This window comes from Nomia melanderi, chromosome 9 (assembly GCF_051020985.1).
Source record: "Nomia melanderi isolate GNS246 chromosome 9, iyNomMela1, whole genome shotgun sequence".
Lineage (NCBI taxonomy): Eukaryota > Metazoa > Arthropoda > Insecta > Hymenoptera > Halictidae > Nomia > Nomia melanderi.
Genome location: NC_135007.1, coordinates 8,227,041 through 8,251,304, shown reverse-complemented (window position 1 = coordinate 8,251,304; position 24,264 = coordinate 8,227,041). Strand labels below are relative to the sequence as shown.

General features: G+C 31.7%; 4 protein-coding genes across 10 annotated transcripts; 3 read left to right on the top strand and 1 right to left on the bottom strand.

Moving 5' to 3' along the window:
* The first annotated feature begins 1,648 nt into the window (after nucleotides 1–1,648).
* Nucleotides 1,649–4,129, top strand: LOC116427813 (thiol S-methyltransferase TMT1A-like). Of its 3 annotated transcripts, XM_031978592.2 has the most exons (4): nucleotides 1,649–2,241; nucleotides 2,669–2,928; nucleotides 3,116–3,378; nucleotides 3,589–4,129. In XM_031978592.2, exons 1-3 carry the CDS (start codon nucleotides 1,956–1,958, stop codon nucleotides 3,374–3,376), a joined length of 807 nt encoding a protein of 268 aa, XP_031834452.2. In that variant the 5' UTR covers nucleotides 1,649–1,955; the 3' UTR covers nucleotides 3,377–3,378; nucleotides 3,589–4,129. The 3 variants fall into 3 exon arrangements, with proteins under 3 accessions (XP_031834452.2, XP_031834453.2, XP_031834451.2); XM_031978593.2 differs by having other exon boundaries at nucleotides 1,649–2,232; nucleotides 3,116–4,129; XM_031978591.2 differs by having other exon boundaries at nucleotides 3,116–4,129.
* A 24-nt stretch (nucleotides 4,130–4,153) lies between these two features.
* On the bottom strand, nucleotides 4,154–9,451 carry LOC116427812 (uncharacterized). Of its 4 annotated transcripts, none has more exons than XR_004235159.2 (4): nucleotides 9,033–9,444; nucleotides 8,370–8,472; nucleotides 5,176–8,280; nucleotides 4,154–5,111 (listed from the first exon to the last, which is right to left on the bottom strand). XR_004235159.2 is itself a non-coding variant. In XM_031978590.2 (4 exons), exons 2-4 carry the CDS (start codon nucleotides 9,104–9,106, stop codon nucleotides 5,341–5,343), a joined length of 3,117 nt encoding a protein of 1,038 aa, XP_031834450.1. In that variant the 5' UTR covers nucleotides 9,107–9,258; nucleotides 9,395–9,451; the 3' UTR covers nucleotides 4,154–5,340. The 4 variants fall into 4 exon arrangements, 3 of the variants coding, with proteins under 3 accessions (XP_031834450.1, XP_031834449.1, XP_076226722.1); XM_031978590.2 differs by having other exon boundaries at nucleotides 4,154–8,280; nucleotides 9,033–9,258; nucleotides 9,395–9,451; XM_031978589.2 differs by having other exon boundaries at nucleotides 4,154–8,280.
* Nucleotides 9,452–9,879: 428 nt separating this feature from the next.
* Nucleotides 9,880–19,832, top strand: LOC116427774 (pyruvate kinase). 2 transcript variants are annotated; one of them, XM_031978528.2, is made up of 8 exons: nucleotides 9,881–10,050; nucleotides 13,301–13,336; nucleotides 16,575–16,919; nucleotides 17,377–17,563; nucleotides 17,852–18,373; nucleotides 18,496–18,834; nucleotides 18,982–19,138; nucleotides 19,447–19,832. In XM_031978528.2, the coding sequence occupies exons 2-8, from the start codon at nucleotides 13,310–13,312 to the stop codon at nucleotides 19,457–19,459; spliced, it is 1,590 nt and encodes a 529-aa protein (XP_031834388.1). In that variant the 5' UTR covers nucleotides 9,881–10,050; nucleotides 13,301–13,309; the 3' UTR covers nucleotides 19,460–19,832. The 2 variants fall into 2 exon arrangements, with proteins under 2 accessions (XP_076226621.1, XP_031834388.1); XM_076370506.1 differs by lacking the exon at nucleotides 13,301–13,336 and having other exon boundaries at nucleotides 9,880–10,050.
* Nucleotides 19,833–19,974: 142 nt separating this feature from the next.
* On the top strand, nucleotides 19,975–23,137 carry LOC116427775 (pyruvate kinase). The gene is made up of 9 exons (XM_076370679.1): nucleotides 19,975–20,487; nucleotides 20,752–21,063; nucleotides 21,162–21,221; nucleotides 21,275–21,452; nucleotides 21,567–21,785; nucleotides 21,878–22,053; nucleotides 22,154–22,378; nucleotides 22,496–22,718; nucleotides 22,798–23,137. The coding sequence occupies exons 1-9, from the start codon at nucleotides 20,332–20,334 to the stop codon at nucleotides 23,007–23,009; spliced, it is 1,761 nt and encodes a 586-aa protein (XP_076226794.1). The 5' UTR covers nucleotides 19,975–20,331; the 3' UTR covers nucleotides 23,010–23,137.
* The last annotated feature ends 1,127 nt before the right edge of the window (nucleotides 23,138–24,264 follow it).

The window sequence follows — 24,264 nt, the reverse complement described above, 5'->3', positions numbered from 1 at the left end:
AGAGATCAAATAGATAGGTGGGCGGTTCGCTTCGTGCTCGCCAATAAGCCGTTGAGGTACTCGAAGAATTGTTCACGTGGTTGTACGTGTCCAACTTAAAATTGCTGACGTGCCCGCGGGCATCCTTGAACGTTAGAAAACGAGCACCGGGGAGTTGCGAACTTCCTCGTAATCAAACAGACATTTATACGAGGCAGCAAATATTTAATCCATTTCAAAAATTTATAAAATTACGCTATAAATACCATATTAACTAATGAATTTTACTTTGTTTATTCCTATAAACGTGCCTACAACCCAGATTGAAACCATCTATAAAATGCAACATAAAATATACAAAATAGATATTTCCTATAAAAATCTGATCAGAACACTAGAACTATCATACGTGCCAAAATGATGTGATTTCTTCTTTCCACAATTATCGGAAAGATAACATATGCACCTGCAAGGAATTGCTAAAGAAACTGATTTAGTATACACGAACTGAATTGTGGATCAATTGAAATCTAAATACATGCGCTCTTGGAGTTCCTATAGAAAAATTTAAAAATGTCAATTGAACCGCTCGGTAGTTTCAGTGTTAAAGTACTTAGGATGTTCCCAATAAATGGAACATTCTATACACTTATGAACCTTTCGCAACAATGACAACATAATTAACGTAAGTCGCGAAAGATGATGCATCCTGCGGCCGATGGATTTAAGCATCGAACGTCCGCTCACGGGAAGTCTGATGAACGCCAACCCATCAGAGAATAAAGGACGGCCAAGAATGGGTGACGAATGATGCATGTACGATTTTTTTACGGCGATTCTCTCGAATGAACGAGCCATTACGAAAACGGTCAGCCTCCTCTCCTCCCCAATGCCGACAACAAAACGCCTCTCCTGGGTTAGCGAAATGCTTCTGAATCGGGCGAATTTCGAGTTTCGTGCGTATGAAACGCGCGGCTCGGGGTGTTGCGGTGCCGTCTACTGTGCAAGAGGCGAGCGAGCGAATGTACGCGCTCGCTCGAGAGACTAAATTGATCGAACCCGTTTTTGTTTGTGGTCACTCTTAAAAACTCGAGTGACAAAGAATCGTGCACCCCTTACGCCGATATGTTCGTTTCGAGCGTTTTTCTCCCTTGCCCGCTGCTCGCTGCTGCACCCCTCCCTCTCCCTCCTTTGTTAACTAGCGTGTACACTCTTTCTCGCATTTCGAAAACGGGCGGCCATTGTTCGCCGCTCCTTCTAACAGCCGAATCACTTTTTTCCCTCTTCCTCGATTAGTCCTCGCACGGATTTCGTTCGACGTTTATTTCCACTTTGTTTATGATTATCTACAGTCTACGTTGAACTCACCTCTTTCATCGGGGATTAAGTATTTTTAGATCTGATAACTTTTCGTCTAATAAGAATTAATTTAATCATTTGCCTTGTGATTTATTTCGTTAACTGGAAGGAGTTGTTTCATTATTAACGAAATTTTGTATTTATTCCAGGGCCTATTAATGTTGATTTTTGAGTATCTAAGATTCGATATATATATATACATGTATTTATGAAAACTAAACAAAATATTGTAAGTATCAGCGAATTTCTGTTGTCGTATTATTGTTACGTTTATCACGTGGCAAGTGATTAGCTTATCGGTCACAAGCGTATTTATACTCTTCAGTGAGCGTAAGTCGCGTCAATACTGAAGATGTACGAAAATTACCATGCTCTTCCGTGTATTCTCTTATAAAAAATGTTAACGTGAAAACTGCAATTGCTGAATAATAATAAGTAAAAGTGAAATATGTTAAGTAATAATCATAAATAATAATAATAATAGTAATAAATAAATAATTGACGTGGTAAAACAGAGTGATCAAGTTTTTAAAATATTGATAAACCAAATTTGTGAAAAGTGTTAATCAAAAACAAAAGGAGTCATTGATATTAAGTGTACAGTATTTTATTAAAAAATGAGCGACAGTGACTTGTGGGTACGCGACGTGCTCGCAACTTACAGTTTTTTAGCACTCGTTTTAACCGTCACAACAATTTTCATATGGAAAAGATGGCCGAATCTACAAAAAAGCATTTATAAATCGTATTTAACAGGATTCGAAGTGGAATGTGCTGAACTCGCTTTACCTTACAAGAAACATTTGTTTGGATTATTGCAAGAAATTGTTTCCAGTGACTACAGGTTACGATCCATGGGTTGTATCCGTGTGCTCGAAATTGGTGTTAAAACGGGTGGGCATCGTACGTAGTTAACAACCAGTCATCAGTTTCATACATAAGTTCGGTACAAAGTGCAATAAACAATTATCAATACCTTTCTGGCTTCACTTCGAACTCACGATATCAATAAACTGTTTTTCTTACGGATAGATTTCTTTATTCATGGTACTAGATAATTTCCGCGATTTTTAAGACATTGTATTTGCATATCCTTAAAAAAGTTTAATAAAATATGTTCTATTCAAATACATTAATTAAGTTTACATTTTAACAACACGAAATGTTTTTAACTTTGATCCTTTTTATTGGTTCAAAGACAGCCAATTGTTACACTGAAAAATAATAGATTATACCATTCATAATCAGCAACTCGTCACGTAACATGTGCACAAGTGTCCCTGAATATGATAAAAGAATGTTCTCTGTTCCTTAACTATTAACATTACAGGTGAAAACATACAATTTTATCCGAACAATACATATTTGATTAGCGTTGATCGAAATTTGAAGTTGGCTGAGTATTTAATTAAAGGGAATTATTCTTGGAAATTTTCACACGTCATTATCGAACGGGTAATAGTCGGTGATGGCAGTTCTTTGGAAGATGTGCCTACAGGATATGTAGATGTGGTTGTGACAACAAGATCTTTATGCTCAGTAACGTCGATACGTTCAACGCTCCGTGAAATTCGCAGAGTGTTAGCACCGGTAAAGTAATTAGAATATCGTGCTATAATAAATTATAGGCATTAATAGTTAGCAAGTTTCCAATTGAGGATACAGACGCTTCATTTATTATAAAAAAATATTTCATTTGTTAGATGACTCAGTATGACTTGTTTATTTATATGTTTTCATTTATGAAGACTAATTAACTAAGTCATTTTCATTTTAGGGTGGTCACTACTTGTTCATGGAACACATTCCTGAAAGAGAAGGAACTTTCATACGATGGTTACAGAAAGCATTATCACAAACAAAAATATGGCCCTCGTTGTTCGGTGGTTGCCATTTAAATGTTGATATTATGATGAACATTCAAAATGCTGGTTTCGACCGCGTTTCGTGGGCCATGTTTACTCTCGAAGGTTACGTGTCACAGACCTTTCACCTGATCCTTTCGAAACAACATATATTGGGCGTTGCAGTTCGATAATTGTAAGTAGCAAAAAACAAAATGAACACAAGAAATAAAACTGAAAATTGAAAATAACACGAATAAAATTCACGTATTAAATATGTTAATAGAGCAAAATTGTATTGTCACTGTGTTCATGAAAATCTCTCGAGAATTATCGTAAGAACATTTAATTGCAAAAAATATTCATAAAAAATTGGCATTTGTATAGAATGAAAATTGTTTAAAAGGTCCGAGGATGCATACATTCGTAATCATATGGAATTGTGCATCCCCCAAAATTCGTGAAGCACCTGTGAGCAGGCAACCAGCTTTGCACTAGTGCCCATTGGGCACTAAGAAGTTATGCTTATTTAAAACACTTTTTGTTAAAAACCTTTACATTTTATGGAAAAGTATAAGTTTTAACATTTAAAAAATACAAATAAACCTAACAATCTTATTAATGTAATTACAAGATAAAAGTAAAATTAATTCACTCGTGTCTATGAAATGTTATGCAACCATTCGTATCAGTTGATGTAGAAAATACAAATAATTTTAATTAATTGAAGAATATTTAATCTCCAATTACCCAATTACCAAAATATTTCATTTGCGTAATATAAACGTAACTTGATATTGAATTTGGTAAAACAGCAAGCTAATGAGCAAAGAACTGGATAAGAAAAGGGCATGATATTATCAACGAAAACAACGTTCCAGTAAAATAATTATATTAAAACACAACTGTATTGAAATTACATACATCATATAAAATTTGGAAGTTATTTCATTTTTACATTGTTGTTTCTCAGTTTTATATATCGGAAAGTTAATTATGGTTAAAGTTAACTACAACTAAAGTTAAATTATAGTCAAATAATTATATACTACTAGTAATTACTAGGAAGATCATTCTTTTTAATTTTAGTCGACGCGTGAAATGTAATTTATACGTCAAAACAATTATACCAAAAAAATACGAACAATAATATGATGGAAGTATAGAAGTAGGGAATTCACTTCATATTATCACTGACAAATAATATTGAATGTAAAATTCGAGTAAAAACCTTAAAATCTGAATCTAATTGCTTAAAAAGAATACTTATAAGTGTACACTCATCTTTTTGGAACATAATATGTATACTTAGTCACTAATTAAAATATGATTGACATTAAAAAAAAATTAAAACATATCACCTTAGTATTATTTATATAAAGCTTCAAAGGCATTTTGATATCACACTCGCACACACACGTGAAAATAATTTCCACAAAAATGCAAAATGCTCCAACGATTTACATTTTCGATGAAATTAGAATACTTGAAAAAGCTTTAAAAGTGTTAATATGCCTCTGTATTTTAAATCGACTATGAGATGAAATATAATCTAAAATAACGTATAAAAGATTTATAAATTTTGTAAATTTAAACACATTTAAATTAAACTCTTTAATTAAATTCACTTAAACATGTGAACACGTCAAAGAAATATAGTCCTGTATTGTCTATAATATAGACTTCGTATAGACTCTACATAAAATATACTTAAAACAACAGAAATTATTGCCGCACATTCATTTTAACAAGTTCATTTTTTCCACGTGTTTATCAGAAACAAACTGTTCCACGTCATTACGTTTGCACTTTGTTCTGTTATAATTTCTTTATATGCATGGTGTTACGAGATGTCCTAATACATATATATTACTTATGACGAAGTAATTTTATAATGTATCACAAAATTTATATTGTTGAAATGTTATGCTATAAAAAACAGTGCACATATTATTTATCTTCACGAAATTCAATTTTCGTAAACGTAACTTACCGCACATGAAAATATAAGTGCATCTTGTTGAATTAAATCGTCAAGTTTTACGATATTTTCGATCTTAATAGTTACATTTAGTTTTTAATGAACTAAAAATAGAAGTTTTAAAACGGAAGTTTCTTCATGTAAATTTTATATGAAGCAACTAATAATTAAACATTATTAATAAACTGATACTTCTGAATCAGAATCCAACAGTTTTGTTTGAAAATATAAACGATTTTCGTTTAATTTCCCTCTAGTTCTTTTGTTGTTCGCACTATGTGTATATACTTCCATTTGATTTTTAATTACAGTCTGAGTTTTGCTTTTCTCTACACTAGAATTTTTCTCTTTATTTGTAAAAAGTGTAGATCCTGTCTTTCGGGTTTCATATATTGTTGTACGTAAAGAATTCTTCTTTCTTGGTCTTTCTAACGATATATCTGAATCAGAATCCAATAAATAGTGTAAACTATTTTCGTTTACTTTTCTTCTACTTCTTTTGCTGCTCGCACTATGTGTATATACTTCCATTTGGTTTTTAATTACAGTCTGTGTTTTGCTTGTGTCTACGCTAGAAGTTTTCTCTTTATTTTGAAAAAGTGTAGATCGTGTCCTTCGAGTTTTATATATCATTGTATGTAAAGAATTTCTCTTTCTTGACGTTCTTAGATTTGGTTTTCTAAACGTGCTGGTTACATTAGGTTGAGAAAATAACGGACTTTGTAATCCTAGTACACGTTTATTTACATCATTATCAAGAACAGAAATGTCATTTAAATCCATATCCGTAGTATTGTCAAGAGATTCATTTATATTTTGTGGTATAAGTTTTACAAACCCATTTTCTTCATCAGACAATTCGTACAGTCCTAGTACACGTTTATTTGCTTTATTATCGACAAAAGAACTATAACTTGAATCTGTATTTATACTATTGTCAAGAGTTTTATTTATATTTCGTGGTATAAGCTTTACAAACCCATTCTCTTCATCAGATAATAAAAAGTCATCTGATTGACGTTTCTCCCTCTTATCATCATTTTTATCAGGACTCTTGTCAGGACTATTCTTATTAACTGGTTTTACTTTCTTAGAACGCAATGCATTTTTAATACGCTTGCATGAATCAATACATACATTTGATATAGTATCCATATTTTGCTTAGAATATATATTACTATTATTTGTTTTATTAATCTTATTAACTCTTAAACTATAACCATTCTTATTAGATTTCGTTTCCTTACTTTTTGGAGCTTCTTCTGTTTTCTGTATACAGTTTTCATTAGACTTATCAACAGTATTATTAAGCGAGTTCAATGATTTATTTTTATAAACATCGTTCTCTACCATTTTTAAGTTTTTACGTAAACTGACATCAATTACATCAGTCAAATTACTTGTAGAAGAACTACAAGGTACGTTATTTTCACATTGATAAATTAAAAGAGTGCTTTGATTACTGTCTGTATCTTCAGACAGATTAATGGTTTTACTTTTATGAAATCGTGTAATTGAGTCACCTTGCAGAAGCTGAGTAGGTTTTAAGTCGTTATCTTGAGTTTGTATAGTTTCAGATGATTTTTCAGTATTACTATTGGATTTATTAAGATTGACATTAACCTTAATATCAGTATCAGATAATCGCGTCAAACGAACTATGGGATTTAAATTACAAGAAATTGTCGATATTCTATTTACTTCTGTGTGTTCCTTTGTATTAAACCTTGATACTTGTTTGAAATTAACTACTGGCTCTAAATTCTTAAGATTTTTGGATGATTCCCTCGACTTTTGGTATTTCTGTATATTGGATTCTGATAATCGTTTTAAACCAATTACTGGATCTAAACTTTTTAAATCTATGACAATATCATTCGATCTACTGTACTTCCATATTTCGAACTCTGATAGTCGTTTCAAACGAATTACTGGGTTTAAGTTTTGAGGACTTATTTTCTTAGTTGATTTTTTACATTTTGATATAATAGACTCTTCTGTTTGTCTTGAAGAAGCTACTACTGAATTTTTTAATTTTCCCCAAGTAGTAATAGGTTTTTTAAATTCCATTGCATCCTTCATTGAGTTATTTAGTATTCTGCCATTGCTAATTATTGAATCAGTAGATTTATTCACATTCTGATTACTGCATTTTATTAACGTACTATTTGCATCAACTGAACTATTCTTTTTTGATTTCGTTAAAATACTTATAGTTGACAAAGTTTCCTTAGAACGGAACAAGTTTATCAATCTCGTCCTTCTTTTATTGTAAATTTTATATCGCTTCTTTATTCTGCATCCAGATTCTAATGCAGGATGTGAAAATTTTGTTAACGATAATCTATTCTTACCTAAATTACTCATACGAGCAATGTCAACAGGTGAATCTCTACCAGTGTATAACTTTTTACGTTGACTTAATTTTGTAGAGCTATCTTGAAATGGATAATTGTTTTCCATTAAAACAGTTTCTTCAGAATTTTCTGATTCTGTACGTCTGATTTTATTATTAGAAATTATATGCATTAATTTCTCACTGAACAGTTGACTACCTCTATTCATAGTAGCTCTATTCAGATCTCTACATGAACTTTGTTGTACTTGTGTTGTTGCATTTTTATCTAATATAGTATCTTCTTTATCTATTACAATTTTCTCAGTTTCATAAGAATAAATCGAGGAAGGTGTCTGATGGTTAGTCTCACTCGTACATCGCACAGGACTTTTATCATTAGCTTCGCAGATTTCATTGTTGGAATGTTTTGATGTTTCTACATTATGTAAACTTGTATTCTGAACATCTGATGATACATTCTGTCTTGATCCTTCTACAATAGCCAAAGTATTTGCTTTGTTAGTTGTATTCATGTTTGACAGAATATATGCAGCAGTATCAACAGAACTACTAGAACCATTTTCCCCACAAGTTAGTTTTGGGAAATATTCATTGGACGTTTCATCACCAGTGCAATGCTCTGATTGCTTATTTAGATCCATAGATGTTTTATATGGAATTCTGCCAGTATCTACCCAATATTGTACAAAACTTGGTGCTTTATTTATAGGTGCACAAAGTTTAAGATTCAATATATTTAATTCAGTTTTATCTGAGAACTAAAATATTGTATAACCAAAATTATTATTATTACTTCTATTTATACAATACATATTTTTGTTTACATAAGCCATAAAATTTCTCATACCTCTTCTGTGTATTTCTCAAATAAATCATTCCAAAATTTTTCTCTTTTATTTAATACTTCAATAGGTATCATGACTGGTACATCATGATTAATACCAACAATCCTGAAACATGTGCAAAATTTAGATGATTAATTAAATTAATTAGAAATATTTAGAACAATTATAAAAATATGTATATTATAAATGTTTAAATTTAAAGTGTTTATTGTTATGTTGGATATGATTAACCAAACATATTAGAAGATACTCTTGTTAATTATTAAATCCATATATGTCTGAATTAGTTGTATGAGAAAACTTTTGTATACTAATTAAATATTCTACAAGTATTTTTTATGTATGTTAAAAACACAAAACTAACATTTTAACTTGTAACTTATAAATTTATATTCTCTAATTTTCATTGAAATCAACACTAAATTAGCAAAGCTTCTCTAAGTGAACATTTTTTATGTTAACTGTAATATTATTCATGTACAATATTGTGTGTACAGATAAATATATTCAGATTCTTCAGTAACAAAGCTGTAGTTGTGCTGTTGGATTTTTTTACTTAGAACAGTTATTGATAAATATATGTTTAAAAGTAATGCCATGTTAAATTTCTACTTTAAACATAGTAAATTATAACTAAAATTAACCTGTATTAATAATAGATTTACCTTTCTATACGTTCGTCATAAGATCGTGAAAGATTGTTTTTATCAAAATTCTTCAACTTTACTTTTTTATCCATAATGTATGATTATGGTTTCAGTAAGCACTACATAAACAAAACTTTTCGACAGCATTACAAACTTATTCATACACGCATTCAATAGTAATGTTCTGTACAATTCATAAATTTTCACAACCATTCACAGTTATACATATTTCCCTCCATATTCACTACAAAAAACAGAGCAAGAAAAGATATCAAAGTGATTCATTTAATTCTTATCTTATATATTTATATAATGAGTTATTGTCCTTTTTGTTTACAATATCATCTTTATTTACGATTACTAATAAAACAACCGAAAACCTTTTATTATATTAGAAACAAATTCAAATGATTCGAACTTTGTCATAGAATACGATGACATAGATGGAATATCGTTTTTCGTACTGTATCGTGAGTGGTAGTGGTAGAATAGAGAACTATTTTATTAGACTATTTTATTTAGTCCACATTTTCACTTACGGGAACATCGAGAGTTCCTATTAATGCTTGGACCTATTAAAAACGAGTACAATGCTGCTTGAATGAAATTGGACCAATGAGAAGTTAATCATGTGAGAGAAACTTATTCATGCGTTGTGATAGAGTCTATCTTGAATAAGTAGTACGTTTTATACAGTTAAGAAATAAGAGCAAGTTAATTTGAAATTTTCAAACTGTCAAATACTAAAGGAAATAATATAAATTGAAAATATTCAAATTTATTTAGTACCTGTAATATGTTTATAAAATTATAAAGTAGAAACGTCTTCGCGTCATTGATATCATATTCATTGAAAATCAGCCGAAAGGTAGAAGATAGGTAGCACATGAGGAAGTAGTGACCTTTCGTGTCCTTAAAATATCAGTTTCTTACTGACTGTGAAATCGACGACGTGAGGTTCAACTGATTTTTACACAGCTTTATTAAATTTCATTTTTCGTTAAATTTGTGCTTGGGTTTAGCAACTGAAAAAAAGGTAACGACGAATATAAATTCCATAGTTGTAATTATAAAATTATATATGTTTTATTTGATAGTTTTGTTTACTCTTCACAATAATGTCTAATACAGTTGAATAATTCAAAAATTTCATGATTAATATTAAACGTGCATTGAAAACATACTTCTGTAAGTCAATTATTAATTTTACATAAAATTAATGGTATATAAAATTATAGTATGAGATGGTAAACATTTATGTAAGTACGTTTACTTTTCTAAAAAATTATGAATATCTATGTAACGTATTCGATGAAGAAAATTTTGACCTTGAACATCATACATTTGTGAATGTTACTATCAAAAGTTTTATGTCGTTTCCTACTTTTAAATGTTCCATATAATTTATATATTCTGTATAATATAGTACTCAATTTTTATATTTTTATTTTAAGAGTAAAAATATGCAAATATTTTATTTTATTGTAATGAAAATAGTTTCCTCCATCATTTTATACAACTGTTCGTTATCTTTAGAAAATTTTAATTAATGAAATTAATTTTATGCTACACATCAATCACTCCGTTTCATATAACAATTTCTAAAATTGATCCTGTATATTATATTTTAAAAAACGATCTATACTAATGAATGAGAGATTATAACCTCTTCGTACACGTATGGAGATTAACTTTCAATAATGTTACTGACAACATTTCGTATCTTCTCCATTACTATTTAGATATGCATAATTGTTTATAAACTAACCGATTCAGAAATTTGATTTATAATATGTGAAGATATAGTTTAATGAAAATGATTCATGCATAATTTGTAATGAAATAATTTACATATATTTGTTAAACACTAGTTTAAACATTATAGTTTAATAATAATTTATCACATATTAAAATTATGACAGACGAACCATTCCTTATTTATATTTGGAATAATAGCAATTTTATCTAAAAGAAATTTAGAATTTAGAAAGGAACTATGGTTATAATATGAATAGAAACTGTTTATAACTTTGAAGAAAGCTTATTAATTTTACATGATGGTCATACATAAACAAAAAGTAATGTTCTTTACGTTAGATAATTATAAAAAGGAAAATTAACAACAAGTATAACACCGTCATTTGGTAACTATAGAATCAATAATATTTTAACGTATATGATAGTCTTGAAATAAAATTTAGTAGATCACATAGAAAACCTTTCTTTTCATTTATGAAGAATGTTGCATTTATGACTTCTGAACTGTTATATTGAATCATTGGTTTGACGTCACTTCTACATTATATGATTATATAATAGTTCATGTCAACGATCACTTTGTTTTCACATCTTTTATTTATCAGTATATTGCTCAATAAAATTGACTTAACTTAATGACATTAAGGCAATGTTATAACTAATATAATTTTTAAAAATACTATTTTCGCGATATTATTTTATCGTCGCGCGTAATTTATATCGTTATTGTAAATTAGCGTACATCCTCTTGAAAGATTTCGATATCGATATCGTGGTCATGAAAAATGATTATCTTTTAAATTATCTTTCAACTCCAATTAAATAATTTTTATTTTATATTTTTATCTTTATGATCGGCTTTGTCGGCTTCTTTAAAATGGCGTCATCATCCCCAATGCATCATAAGGCTTTCATCGTTTTTTTTATACATCCGCTAGTCTGCGCATTTTACACAGTTATATTATTTGCAAATATGTAAAACACAGTAATATTAATAATTTAAAAAATATATATTGTATAATTCGAGCGACATGATGTTATGAAGGAGATATACGGGTGTCCTATATAATTATTACAATTATGTTGTAGCAGGTTCCCGCGGATTTCTTCGATGATTAAGGCGATCAACACAAAAATAAGTTAGAATTACAGTAGAATAAACTATATCTTTAAAACAAGTGAGGATAGAAAAAAATTTTAATAAGGCAAAATTTAATGGCACCAGACACTATGTATCCTTATTACTTTCATGCGTTAAGACAAATAAAAATTGAAATTACATAATTGATTAAAAATGGTTGAATTAAAAATCAATTTTATTAATGTAATTTATTTATGTGATTTCAGCAAATATAAAATTGAAATAATTCTGAATTGTTTTGAGTCGTAAGTATTTTCATTCTCTCTTTCATATAGAATCAATAAAATTTAGTCTTCTGCATCAAATAATAGTCCTGAGAATGTACTATACAATTTTAACAAAGTGCGATGGCATTTTTTCTGTTGCACTGTTGTGCAAAAATGCATGAAAATGACCTAAGAATGTACAGTGTCTAACACTAACGAATTTTGCTTTATATGATTAATTTCTACCCTGATTCTTTTCAAGACATAGTTTGTTCCAGTTCCATGGACACCTTGTACAGGATCTCTAAAGTCTGATGCTGTGACTGAAAAGGGGGTGCAATAGTCTTGCGAATCATTACAATAAATGATAGGCAAAAAAAGCTCATGAGGTTGGGCATTTCTTTACTTTCTCCTATTGCCACAATGTAATGATGCTCACCAATACCAACTTGTGTTCATTTAACCACCTTCTATCTACTACAACCAAAATTTTATTCAATATATAAACACAGATTGCTTGACAAAAGATAAATGATCCCTACAGAACTAAGTAACTGCATCAGTAGTTACCATTTCTTTGTACTTCCAAATGAATACTATATTTACATTCCCACTTACACACCCCAATTAACGCATTCAGTATTGCATGGACTATTGGTGAGCCATGTTAGACTCTTTTAAGTTTTATATCTTTAATCAAATTACTCTTCACAGTTCTAGACAAATAACGTAATAACGTACATCATCGATAGTCCAAGCGATGCGAATGGAAAATCACGTGAATTTAGCATAGCATTGAACGTGTTAATTCGGTAAGTTCATTGACAATTCTCAACTCCTCGATTCCATGTCAATGACGACGTTGAACTCTGATATTAATTTATTTCACACGTTACGTCTGCCAACGCGAGAAGGGTCGTTTTCGTCATTAATAAGAACTTTGGAATAGAATGCGCCCACACGAATTTTGGTACACCTGCTGCATGCATTGGTACCGTCGTCGTGTATTACGTCCATCGGACGTCTTCAATTCCCCTCTCTACTTCCGCACATCGCGATACATCCATTGCTTGTCCGATAAGCAGCCTGCACTACGTGTGCGGACGAATGCAGCCAGACGTAGCCGCGGTATCATCGAAACCGTATTGCCACTAATTCCTGTCTCCTATTTATTTGCGCAGCCCGCCAAAATGGTCTGGATTACCGCCGACGATAAGGTACTATCCTCACCATTCAGTTAGTAAGCGAGTTACATTTTTGCAGTGATATTGCTCTCTGTGTGTTCATTGCACCTGTGCCCTTACATTTCAGTTGCGACGCACAGTACAGACGTGACCCTGTTGTATCCCGGCGGGTCATATAAAAACGTTTGCCGGATAGAAGAATCTTTGAAGCCAGAGAAACAAATTTTTCATTGGGTCTTTCGTTGAATCTTTAAAGCCGGAGAAATAAATTTTTCATTCAACGCGTCAACTGCTTCTGCATCAATGCTCAGACAGCAAAACGTGGTGTTCACAATTTTTATCACGATTATCTCAGTATAAACTGAATTTTCCTCTGACTTCATTTTAAAATGGATTACTGATATGTGCTTTAATTCATTGAGCTGCAATCGAAATATATATGTGAAAGAAATTGTTTATTTTAGGAAAGTTTGTTACGTTACGGTTAAGTTAACAGTCTCATTTATTGTTAAACGAACTTCGAAATTGCTATAAGTAAAATTGAGAAAGAAGGTCAACATTTACCATACCATCTGGTCAATGATATACAATAAACTGTTAATGCAGATACTTTTTGCTGATCTTACATCTGCCCCGGCCTTGACTTTCGTGTTATCCTGACTTTTTCGAAAATAGCAGTGCACTGGTAATACCGTATTTAAAGGCGGTTAATGATTAGAGATTAATATTGTAGGATATTAATACATTGATTTAAAAAGTGGTTGCGATACGAATGGAAATTTATTTATCTACCAGATCTAATAAAGTTTCCCCGATCATGCCCATACGAACGCAGAATAAACCGAGAATTATAATTTCAAATTCGCAAACGTTTTTTTGTGACTCGTTCTGTTAGTTGGGGTCTATTTTAAGTCACAGTCGCTTGCGTAGCTTATCTGTTTGATTTACCTGTTTTGATTTTCACTTTAATACGTAAGAATTGAATTTTTACACTTGGTAAGTACTATTCGGTATATTTCCACCAAAACTACGTATCGTAGCAGATATTTTTTTTCATAATTATAGTTGTCTTCAATTTCTAGCTTAGAATGTGGTTCATTTTTATGGTTTATTTTGTGGTTTATTTTTTTTTCTTCGATTTTCGAACATTCTAAATTTTAGCGGGTTTATTGGAATGTTTTATGAACTACGTCAACTGAATTGAGAAATATGATCTTATATTCTACTGTAATTCGTTGGACTCAGTGTCAAGAATGCATTGAACCGCTTGCATAGTAATACACTGTATAATCATAAACGTGGGACCGAAAGCATAAATCCATTTAAAATTGCATTAACTTCTCGCATCCGGATTCCACAGCAATCATAGATAGCATCAGGCTTCTGTCGATGAAAAAGAATGAAATGTTCATATTACAGTTCGATAACGCATTTTTATTATCGCGATCTGCGTATTATAAGAGTGAATCACTTTATCTCGATGAATAATGATCTCTCCGAGCATTTGTTTCGATGAGCTTAATGCGTTGATTGGGAAATCAAGTTCCACGTTTACGGTTAAATTTGATGCGTATCCCTAGCTCGATAGCTATTCTTGCCGAAGTCTGCATTTTACGAAATTAAATGTTCCGATGGGCAGCGATGCTAAGCTATTCTTAGTTAGACAATGCGCTGTTAACATGGACAGTACTTGGAAATGTGAGATCCAGAAAGATACAACACGAGGAATGATAATTATCTTAATGTACAATAATGACCCTATTTGAAAAATAACTTTTTCGGGCGCCGAAGTCGAATCTGGCAACAGCCTTTGGAGCGACAGCAAGATATATTTTAAAATACTTAAACTGCTTAACCTAAGTACTAACACATGAGAAACTTAGCAATACATTTTCAAGAAGTAGATTAATTGTTCTTCTTCCTATGAGTCACTTCGTATCGTTTTTCAGGCTTGGTGTACTGAGCGCAACGTACGAATACTTTTAGTCACTTCTATGTTACTATTAATGTATAAAATTGAATTATATTCCTATGATTTTATAATCAGTATGCAGACTTATACTGTATGTTAGTTTATGTATTTTTTTTTTTTAGCTAGGTAGTGTAGTTTCTTTGCTGTTAGATTTATTTGATCATTATATTTTTGTAGTTCGCATGTATTTTTGTAAATGTAGATTAGATACTGGGGCAAGAGGTGATTCTACATAATAAAGTAGATTGAAAATGTCGAATTTTTGTGTTATTCGTTAATTTCGAGAAAATCAAACTTAAACACTTGTTGAACAATTGGATATTGTCAGGGCATTGCTCTCTGGTACTATTTATAGTTAATAAACAAAACGTTTTCCATTGATTTTATTTTCCTCAACTTATTAAAGTATATAAAATTGTTGTGGGCGAATAATAATAATATTATTTACTGTGCATTTGTCCACGTATTAATATAAGTGGAATTAGCCAGCAATGGTCAGACAAACGAATAAAGTGATTAAATGTTAAAACATTTTCAAACCTAATTTTCGTGAATGTTAAACTTCATATTAAACAGATTTTCATTGTTATATATAGAATTGCCTATTATCCTATTATAGGATACATATTCTATTGTATATTATATTGCTATTCTGTATTATTTGAAAGGATTCATATCAATAACTAACAGATGCGATCTTGCAATAGCTATTGCTTATTCCTTGTTAGAGCTGCTTTTCGAATCGTGTTTTAAAAGAACTTACTTGAAACATGCACTTTTAACGAAATAATTTTATATATCGCATACACACTATATATTTTTTCACTTATTCTTCTCAAACTTGATATTTGCTTTTCTTCGCACGATATCAATCGAAAAAACATTAAAAACTTGTTTTATCAAGGTCGCACCAGTCGCACAATTAATTATAAGTTACCCTGCATTACTTCAAGAAAAATAAGTATAATGTAACTTAGTAAAAAAATTAAGTTACTCCACGACCTTGACAAAATCGAATCATCATGCTTGAAGAGTATAATTAGTTTCCCTTAGAATGGCTATTCATCAGTAGTTATTCGTGCTCTGTGAAAATTATTTAAAGCCAATTAACACTGGATACACGTGATGCATTGTGTTCATAAGAATATAGAGGCGTTTAATATTAGTCCATAATTTTTATCATTTTAGTTACATACAAGCTATGAGGATGCCTTCTAGCTGTTCATTGATTGTTCCAAGCGGCATTTGGATCGTTTGTGTATGCACGAGTTTTATTTAATCGTATCTGTATTATTATAGATGGCTGGGAAGCCGAATACTCAAGCTTTATACGCTCAAAGCCAGTTAGACCACATGTGTGCCCTCGATATCGAGAGCCGTGCATCGTTCGTCCGTCTTTCGGGGATCATTTGCACCATTGGACCGGCCTCGAGATCTGTTGAGACACTCGAGAAGATGATCGACACGGGCATGAACATTGCCCGATTGAATTTCTCTCATGGATCTCACGAGTATCACGCCGAGACCATTCGCAACGTGAGAGAAGCTCAAAAGAACTTCTCTGCTCGTAGTGGCATCAACATTCCTGTAGCCATTGCCCTCGACACTAAAGGCCCTGAGATTCGTACAGGACTTTTGGAAGGCGTGCGTAATTCATTTTACTTGATTCTAACTTTTAACTAAGTCATACAATTACTAACACTAGAATTACCGACACATTCCAAATTTCTCCTTTTCGCGATTATTAAAAAAAATAGTAGATGCTTCTCTGAGAGTTATTAAAGAAATTGATTTGGTAATATGCAAATTGAATAATGAATCAATTAATGTCTCCATAGATGCACTCTTGAAGTTTCTATAGAGACGTTTCAAAAAGTTAATTTCAGTGCTCGGTAATTCTAGTGTTAAATTATTTGAATTATATGTGAACAATTGAATTTATTTTGTACGCTTTCGTATAGTTGCATATTAGATTTGTATTTTTAGATTAATATTTCAGTTTAAACAACTACTTAATTATATTTCTTTTGCTATCAGTTATATATTTAAAATCGATTACTCTAAACAAGGTATGTTATTGAACTATTCGTTATTTTAACAGGGCGGGTCCGCTGAAGTAGAATTAACCAAGGGCCAGACTTTCAAACTAACTACCGATAAGTCGTACATGGAGAAGGGTAACCAAAACGCAGTGTTCGTAGATTATGAAAATATTTCGAAGGTGCTGAAAGTTGGAAACCGCGTGTTCGTTGACGATGGATTAATTTCTCTCATCGTTACTGCAGTTAGTACGTATCATCAAATTAGTTGTACAAATAATCTTGAGAACTTAGAAATTGATTTAATTCATTATCGTTTTAAATGGGTCATCATATCAGATCCTGATGTACAGATACTAATTTATCGTACACTGTTTAAGTATCATTGACTAATATCATTCTATCTGCCATATGATTATAATTATTACGTGATAATCTCTGGGTATACATTTGTTAATACTTTACAGAACTAGTTTATTAGATTAATCTCCTAGGATTAATTTCCTATATTAAATATTTTTCTCTTTCATTCGCCAGATCCTGACAGTATTATTACTACTGTTGAGAACGGTGGCATGTTGGGTTCCCGCAAGGGTGTTAACTTGCCTGGCGTACCTGTAGATTTACCAGCCGTTTCTGAGAAGGATAAGTCTGACTTGCAGTTCGGCGTTGAACAGGAAGTTGACATGATTTTCGCTTCCTTCATAAGAAATGCTGCAGCTTTGACAGAGATTCGATCGATCCTTGGCGAGAAGGGAAAGAATATTAAGATAATATCGAAGATCGAGAATCAACAGGGCATGACGAATCTCGATGAGATCATCGATGCCTCCGATGGTATTATGGTGGCGCGTGGTGATCTTGGTATCGAGATACCACCAGAGAAAGTATTTCTCGCTCAGAAATGCATGATCAGTAGGTGCAACAAAGTTGGCAAGCCAGTAATCTGTGCCACGCAGATGCTTGAATCTATGGTGAAAAAGCCGCGTGCGACTCGAGCTGAAACGTCCGATGTTGCTAACGCTGTTCTTGATGGCGCTGACTGCGTCATGTTGTCAGGTAATGTTATATTGAGGAATTATAAGTATATGTAAACTAATACTCTTCTAATAGGATGTCTAATAGGAGGCATTTTGACATAACGAGTTTATAAGTAATAAATAAAATGATCTTTGTCACAGGTGAAACTGCCAAGGGTGATTACCCACTGGAATGTGTGCGCACAATGGCTAACATCTGTAAAGAAGCAGAAGCCGCCATTTGGCAGACGCAGATATTCCATGATCTCTCGAGCAAAGCTATACCTCCGATCGATGCAACCCACGCTGTTGCAATTGCTGCCGTCGAAGAATCCGCGAAATGTTTAGCTAGCGCTATTATAGTAATTACGACCAGTGGCCGCTCTGCACATCTAATTGCAAAATATAGACCGCGTTGTCCAATTATCGCGGTAACCAGGTTCCATCAGGTTGCCCGGCAAGCGCATCTTTATCGTGGTATTCTGCCACTTTTCTATGAAGGTAATGCATAATGTTACGACACGTGTTAATTTAAAAGATCGTTTTCTGTTTTTGCGCAGGAAACGTTATAAATCATATATAATTTATGATTAATGACGGCAAACATTTTGATAAGGAGAATGTAGTCGATCTGCTTACTGTTTATAGATGCACCATTGTCTGATTGGCTGAAGGACGTGGATGTACGTGTTCAGTTTGGATTAAACTTCGGCAAAAGCCGTGGTTTTGTTAAGACTGGAGATTCGGTCGTTGTGGTTACTGGATGGAAACAGGGCTCAGGATACACGAATACTCTTCGTGTTGTGTACGTAGATATTGATGTTCCTCAAGATGAAGATGCATGTACCGTGAGAAGCGTGGCAGATTCTTACGAAGATATTATATGATTCCTGCATGCGTAACATTTCAACATGTATTAACATACGAATACTAACGTTTTTCTATTCAATACGCTTTTCCAAACAGTTTGTTTAATAAATGAATGAGATATCTCGTTTAGTTTTCGCTTATTGTGTAACTACGAAATGCTTGGTTAATTGTGACAACGATAATTAAATGCTATTGTAATTTAAATCGTGTCTTATATAAATGTGTATTATTTCTAATTTTTAGGAAGGTTGATTAAGAACAACTACTAGCTGGTCGGCAAGAAGGAAAACGGATGCAGTGATTGTAGATGTTAAACATTCAGTATGTACGTAACTTATATGTATGATGAGCTTAGTAAATATCTTTGAACAGTTTAAAATCTGAAAAGCCAGTAGCTACAGTATTATATACTTGACCTTATCTAAGTATTTGCAGTACAGAATAAACATATTTATGTATATGTATATATGTATATCATTATACGTATACATACACATTATGATATTAAATAGTAATTATTTACAATAATCAACACATTATTAGATTTGGCTTATTAACAGCTTGATAAAATACGTTGGAATCTCTGTTTTCTGTATGAAGATGAATAAAAAAAATTTATTTTACTTTAATACCTATTTGTTTATTATATATGTGGTTATAATAAAATGTATGTACATATATTATCCTCATTTAAACTAATTGCAATATTCAGATTTCTTGAAACTGCAACTTCTAACACAACCTCATCTATTAATCCCATTCAAATCCTCAATAAAATGGACTAAAAATTACTTAAATAACATTTGTAACTTTTATTTATACCTTTCGATCTAGAAGCGCACAAGATTGTCAGGTGTGCCGTATTAACAACATGTCAAAAAACATAATATGTTCTAGTGAACTTGCAGCACCAATCAAAAGGAAATCCTGTCGTCGAATGCCATGGGTATTTGTTTAAAGTTTACTCGATTTGACGAATTATTATACACTATAATACTTTCAAAATGAAAAGATAAAATAGGAAGTATTTATTATTTGCTCAGTTTCATTTTCATGGAAAAATTACATATCAAGTAATGTACAAAACGTTAGTGTATTAAAAACATTAACATATCACTTGATATTCAGATGCCCCATTTTGAAGATTATACTTCCTCCAACGATCAAGTAAAATCTGGTTATCAGACAACAAGACTTGAACATAATGTACAACTAAATCTAAATTCTAATCCTAAATTAGCAAGATTAACTAAAATTATGGTTACACTTGGTGAGTTCTTCGAGGTTTAAATTGTTAAATATCCTTCGATAAAAAAAAAATACTAAGCTGAAGTTTACATACCCTCTCACGTCTTATAGATTTTTCTGAACATTTATTTGACCGAAAAGCGTCAATATTTTTATTGATTTGGGATTTATTTTCATGAAAAAGCATCAACTATAAAAATGTGATTTTAATCTCTTCTCAATCCTTGCACATTGGATTTCCTATTTTCTTTTGCATCGTAAATTGTAGCGTATCTTGTATAATCAAAAATAGTATAATAGAATAGTTTTTATCTTGAAGGTTGTCTAAACTTTGACGACAATACTGTTCATGTTTTCTTACCGTCTGGTCTAGGTGTCACGAACTCTCATTCCAGTGCTGTCGTCAATATGATGATGGCTGGTGCAAACATTGTTCGTTTGAACATGTCTCATCAAGTGGAGAAATGGCATGCAATCACTGTACAGTCTATCAGAGATGCTGGAAATAGAATGTATGAATTCACTGGTGAGATTTATCCTTTAGGAATTGCAATGGACCTTCAGGGCCCAGAAATAAGGACAGGCATATTTAAAGGCGATGAAACAAGCATAGTATGATTTTCATTTACAGTCCTACATACCTACTTCTTTCTTTAGCAATTGAAAAATTAAGTTACTCAAAATTAGATTATTATATTTAATTTATTCAGAAAAAATTGAGTCTAAGAGACTATAGATTGTTACAATTAAAAATCAATTTATATCAAAACGTAAGTGATTAGAAATACTGTCATAATAGTGTTTGAATTATTCATCGTTGCAGGGATACGCTGGGTTAAAAGAAGGTCACGCAGTAAAATTAGTAACAAACGATCTTGCAAAGCGTGCAGGATGCGCGAGTTGTTTTTGGGTTTCTTATCCCGAATTGCCACGGATTTGTCGACCTGCCGATAAAATTCTCATCGATCGGGGCGCTGTTTTGTTGCAAGTCTCTTGTGTCCGTTAGTTAGAATTTTCATTTCAACTTCCGTATAATTATAATTAAATTAAATAAATAACTTGTTAAGAATATTATGAATTAGTAAGTTGCAAAAAGTAACTTATGTTTTGTGCAGGTGAGACAGATGTAGTTTGTAGGGTTTTGAAAGGAGGTATCGTACGAGATGGAAAACTTGTGCAATTATTAGATAGTGTAGTAGCATTACCGCAACTGTCGAAGAAAGACGAAGAACATATTGAGTTAGCTTCGTTTTTGGAATGTGACTTTTGTATAGTGAATCACACGCGGAACGAAAACATGGTGGAAGCTGTTAAAACTGGGTTTAAACAAATGGGTATGTTACCACGAGCAGTAATGTATTCAATCATACGATAAAGTATTTGCAAAAGTTTATTAAGGGACACTAAATTTACATTGTTTCCAAAGGTATTACTAGAATTTGTGTTATCGCAAAACTCTCCTCGCAACAAGGTTTAGATAGCTTTGACGAAATTTTGGAAGTTGCGGACGGTATTCTACTAGACAGAGCTAGTATCGAAATAGAAGTAGGACCTGAAAAATTGTTTCTCGTAGAAAACTTCGTTATTGCAAAATGCGTAAAAGTGATTTATTATTTATTAAAATTGTTCATTTATTGATACGTAAATATGTGAAATCTCAGTACTGATACCATTAATCGCTTTACTGATTAATCTTATTCAGATAGGAAAACCTGTCATATTAAGTTATCATATATCGAATGACTTAAAACTTGATTTAAACTTAATTGCAAATGCTGTTCTAAACGGAGCTGGTGCTATTTTTCTTAAAACTGGGTCGTTAAATGAAAAGGAAACCGTTGAAGTAATAAAGAACGTAGATGCGGTTTGTAGACAAGCAGAAAGTGCTCGATGGCAGAAAGAAATTTTCGATGAATTAAATTACAAGGTATATAATATCACAGTAGCTTCAAACTTCATAGATAAACACACTAAATAAAAGATTATTATATCATTGTTATTGTAAAAGATATAGTTAAGACGGTTTTGTTGTGTGAACAAATAGATGCCAGTACCTTTGGATCCTGCGCATGCAATTATTGTAGGAGCAATTGAGACATCCTTAAATTTAAATGCTTCTGCGATTATTGTAACAACAACATCCGGTCGAAGCGCCATTTTGTTATCAATGTATCGCCCTCGGTGTCCAATTTTGGCCGTAACACGTTACGGAGCAGTGGCAAGACGGTTGCAACTATATTATGGGCTTTATCCACTTCATTATAAGAGTAAAGAAACTGTTGTGGAGTAAAAATTTGTTTATTCACCGGTATATACACCTTATTACTTATGTTTTGTGTAACACAGAGGAGCCGTTATATGATTGGAATGAAGATATAGAAGCACGAATACAAAATGGCGTCGATTCTCTTCGAAGGAGGAAATACATAAAAGTTGGCGATGCAATCGTCATAGTTAGCGGATCGCGCGAAGGTGCAGGATTTACGAATTCTATACGAGTGATTTATGTATCACCTGGCACAGAAAATGACGTACCGGTTATTAATTCTTGTTGGTGAAATATAACTTGAAACTAAAAAAATAATGTAACACTGAAAAATGTAACATTTTATAACTTTAAAAAAAATTATTCTATGACATTTGTAACAAAATATAATAAAAGTCGAAAAATTGTATACAAGCAATATTTTTTAAACGATTATTAGTTAACTGCTTATTATTTATTTTGAAAATTGAACATATAAAATTATCCTGTACCGAACATTTATTCACCCATTTTGTAATAAGTTGACTTTTTCATTGTGTTTTTATTAATTTATGATAATATTTATCTTTGATACTACACATCTGTTCCATTTATTTAAATATAACGAATTATCGATTGCATTTCCCCTGATACGGCGTTCTTTATCGAACATTTCAAGTACTTTAGTACTTTTTTCAAGTATATGAAATCAGTGAAATAACTTCCGTTTATGTTGATATCTATTTCAAAATACAGACTTAATAAAATTATTTTTTGCAACATGCTTTCTTAATAAAAAAAAATACGAAGAAAATTACTTTAATGGTAATTATATATAGGAAGTATAATCAATTATACTTCCAATCTGTATCACGATAATTATTTTTTATATTTGTCAAATGTATGTACATAGTTATATTTCTTAATATCTTACATAGATTCGACATTAATCATATTAAACTATTCACTAAACTATATTTACTAAATTTCTCATGATATCTCTATTCATATCGATTAATGGTTACTTCACGTTACACTGCCACACATACGGCAAAATTTCTACAGAAGTTCGATAAAACACAGTTGCCGTGCTTTCATCGGATCGAAGCACAGTAGACCCGTGTTCAAATCACGAAAGCGTCTTTCTTGCGGTACAATGAATTCAGATGTTCCTCGACAATGATGAAAGAGAAATGAAAATTATTATTTTCAATTTTTGCGTAGCACATAAATTGCCTATTCTCTGTATTTATTTGTCATTTTTTAAGCGAGAAAATCATTAGACTTAGGGAAAAAATATCAGAAATAATTACCAACCATTTAAATACTAATATAAATAGAATATTCTGTCTTTGCAAATTGTAACTCAATTAATGGTATAGCGATTGTTATCATAAAATATTGTATAATTTGCAGTAGAATGCATCGCAAACACATTAGAAACTTTATTCCCCTTTTTACTCCATTTGTGCGTGTTGCTTTCTCATGCGACGTCAATTAATATGTCTATCACAATGGGTAGACATGTTTATTAAGACATTAAGAGCCAAGATGTTCAAGTGAGCATT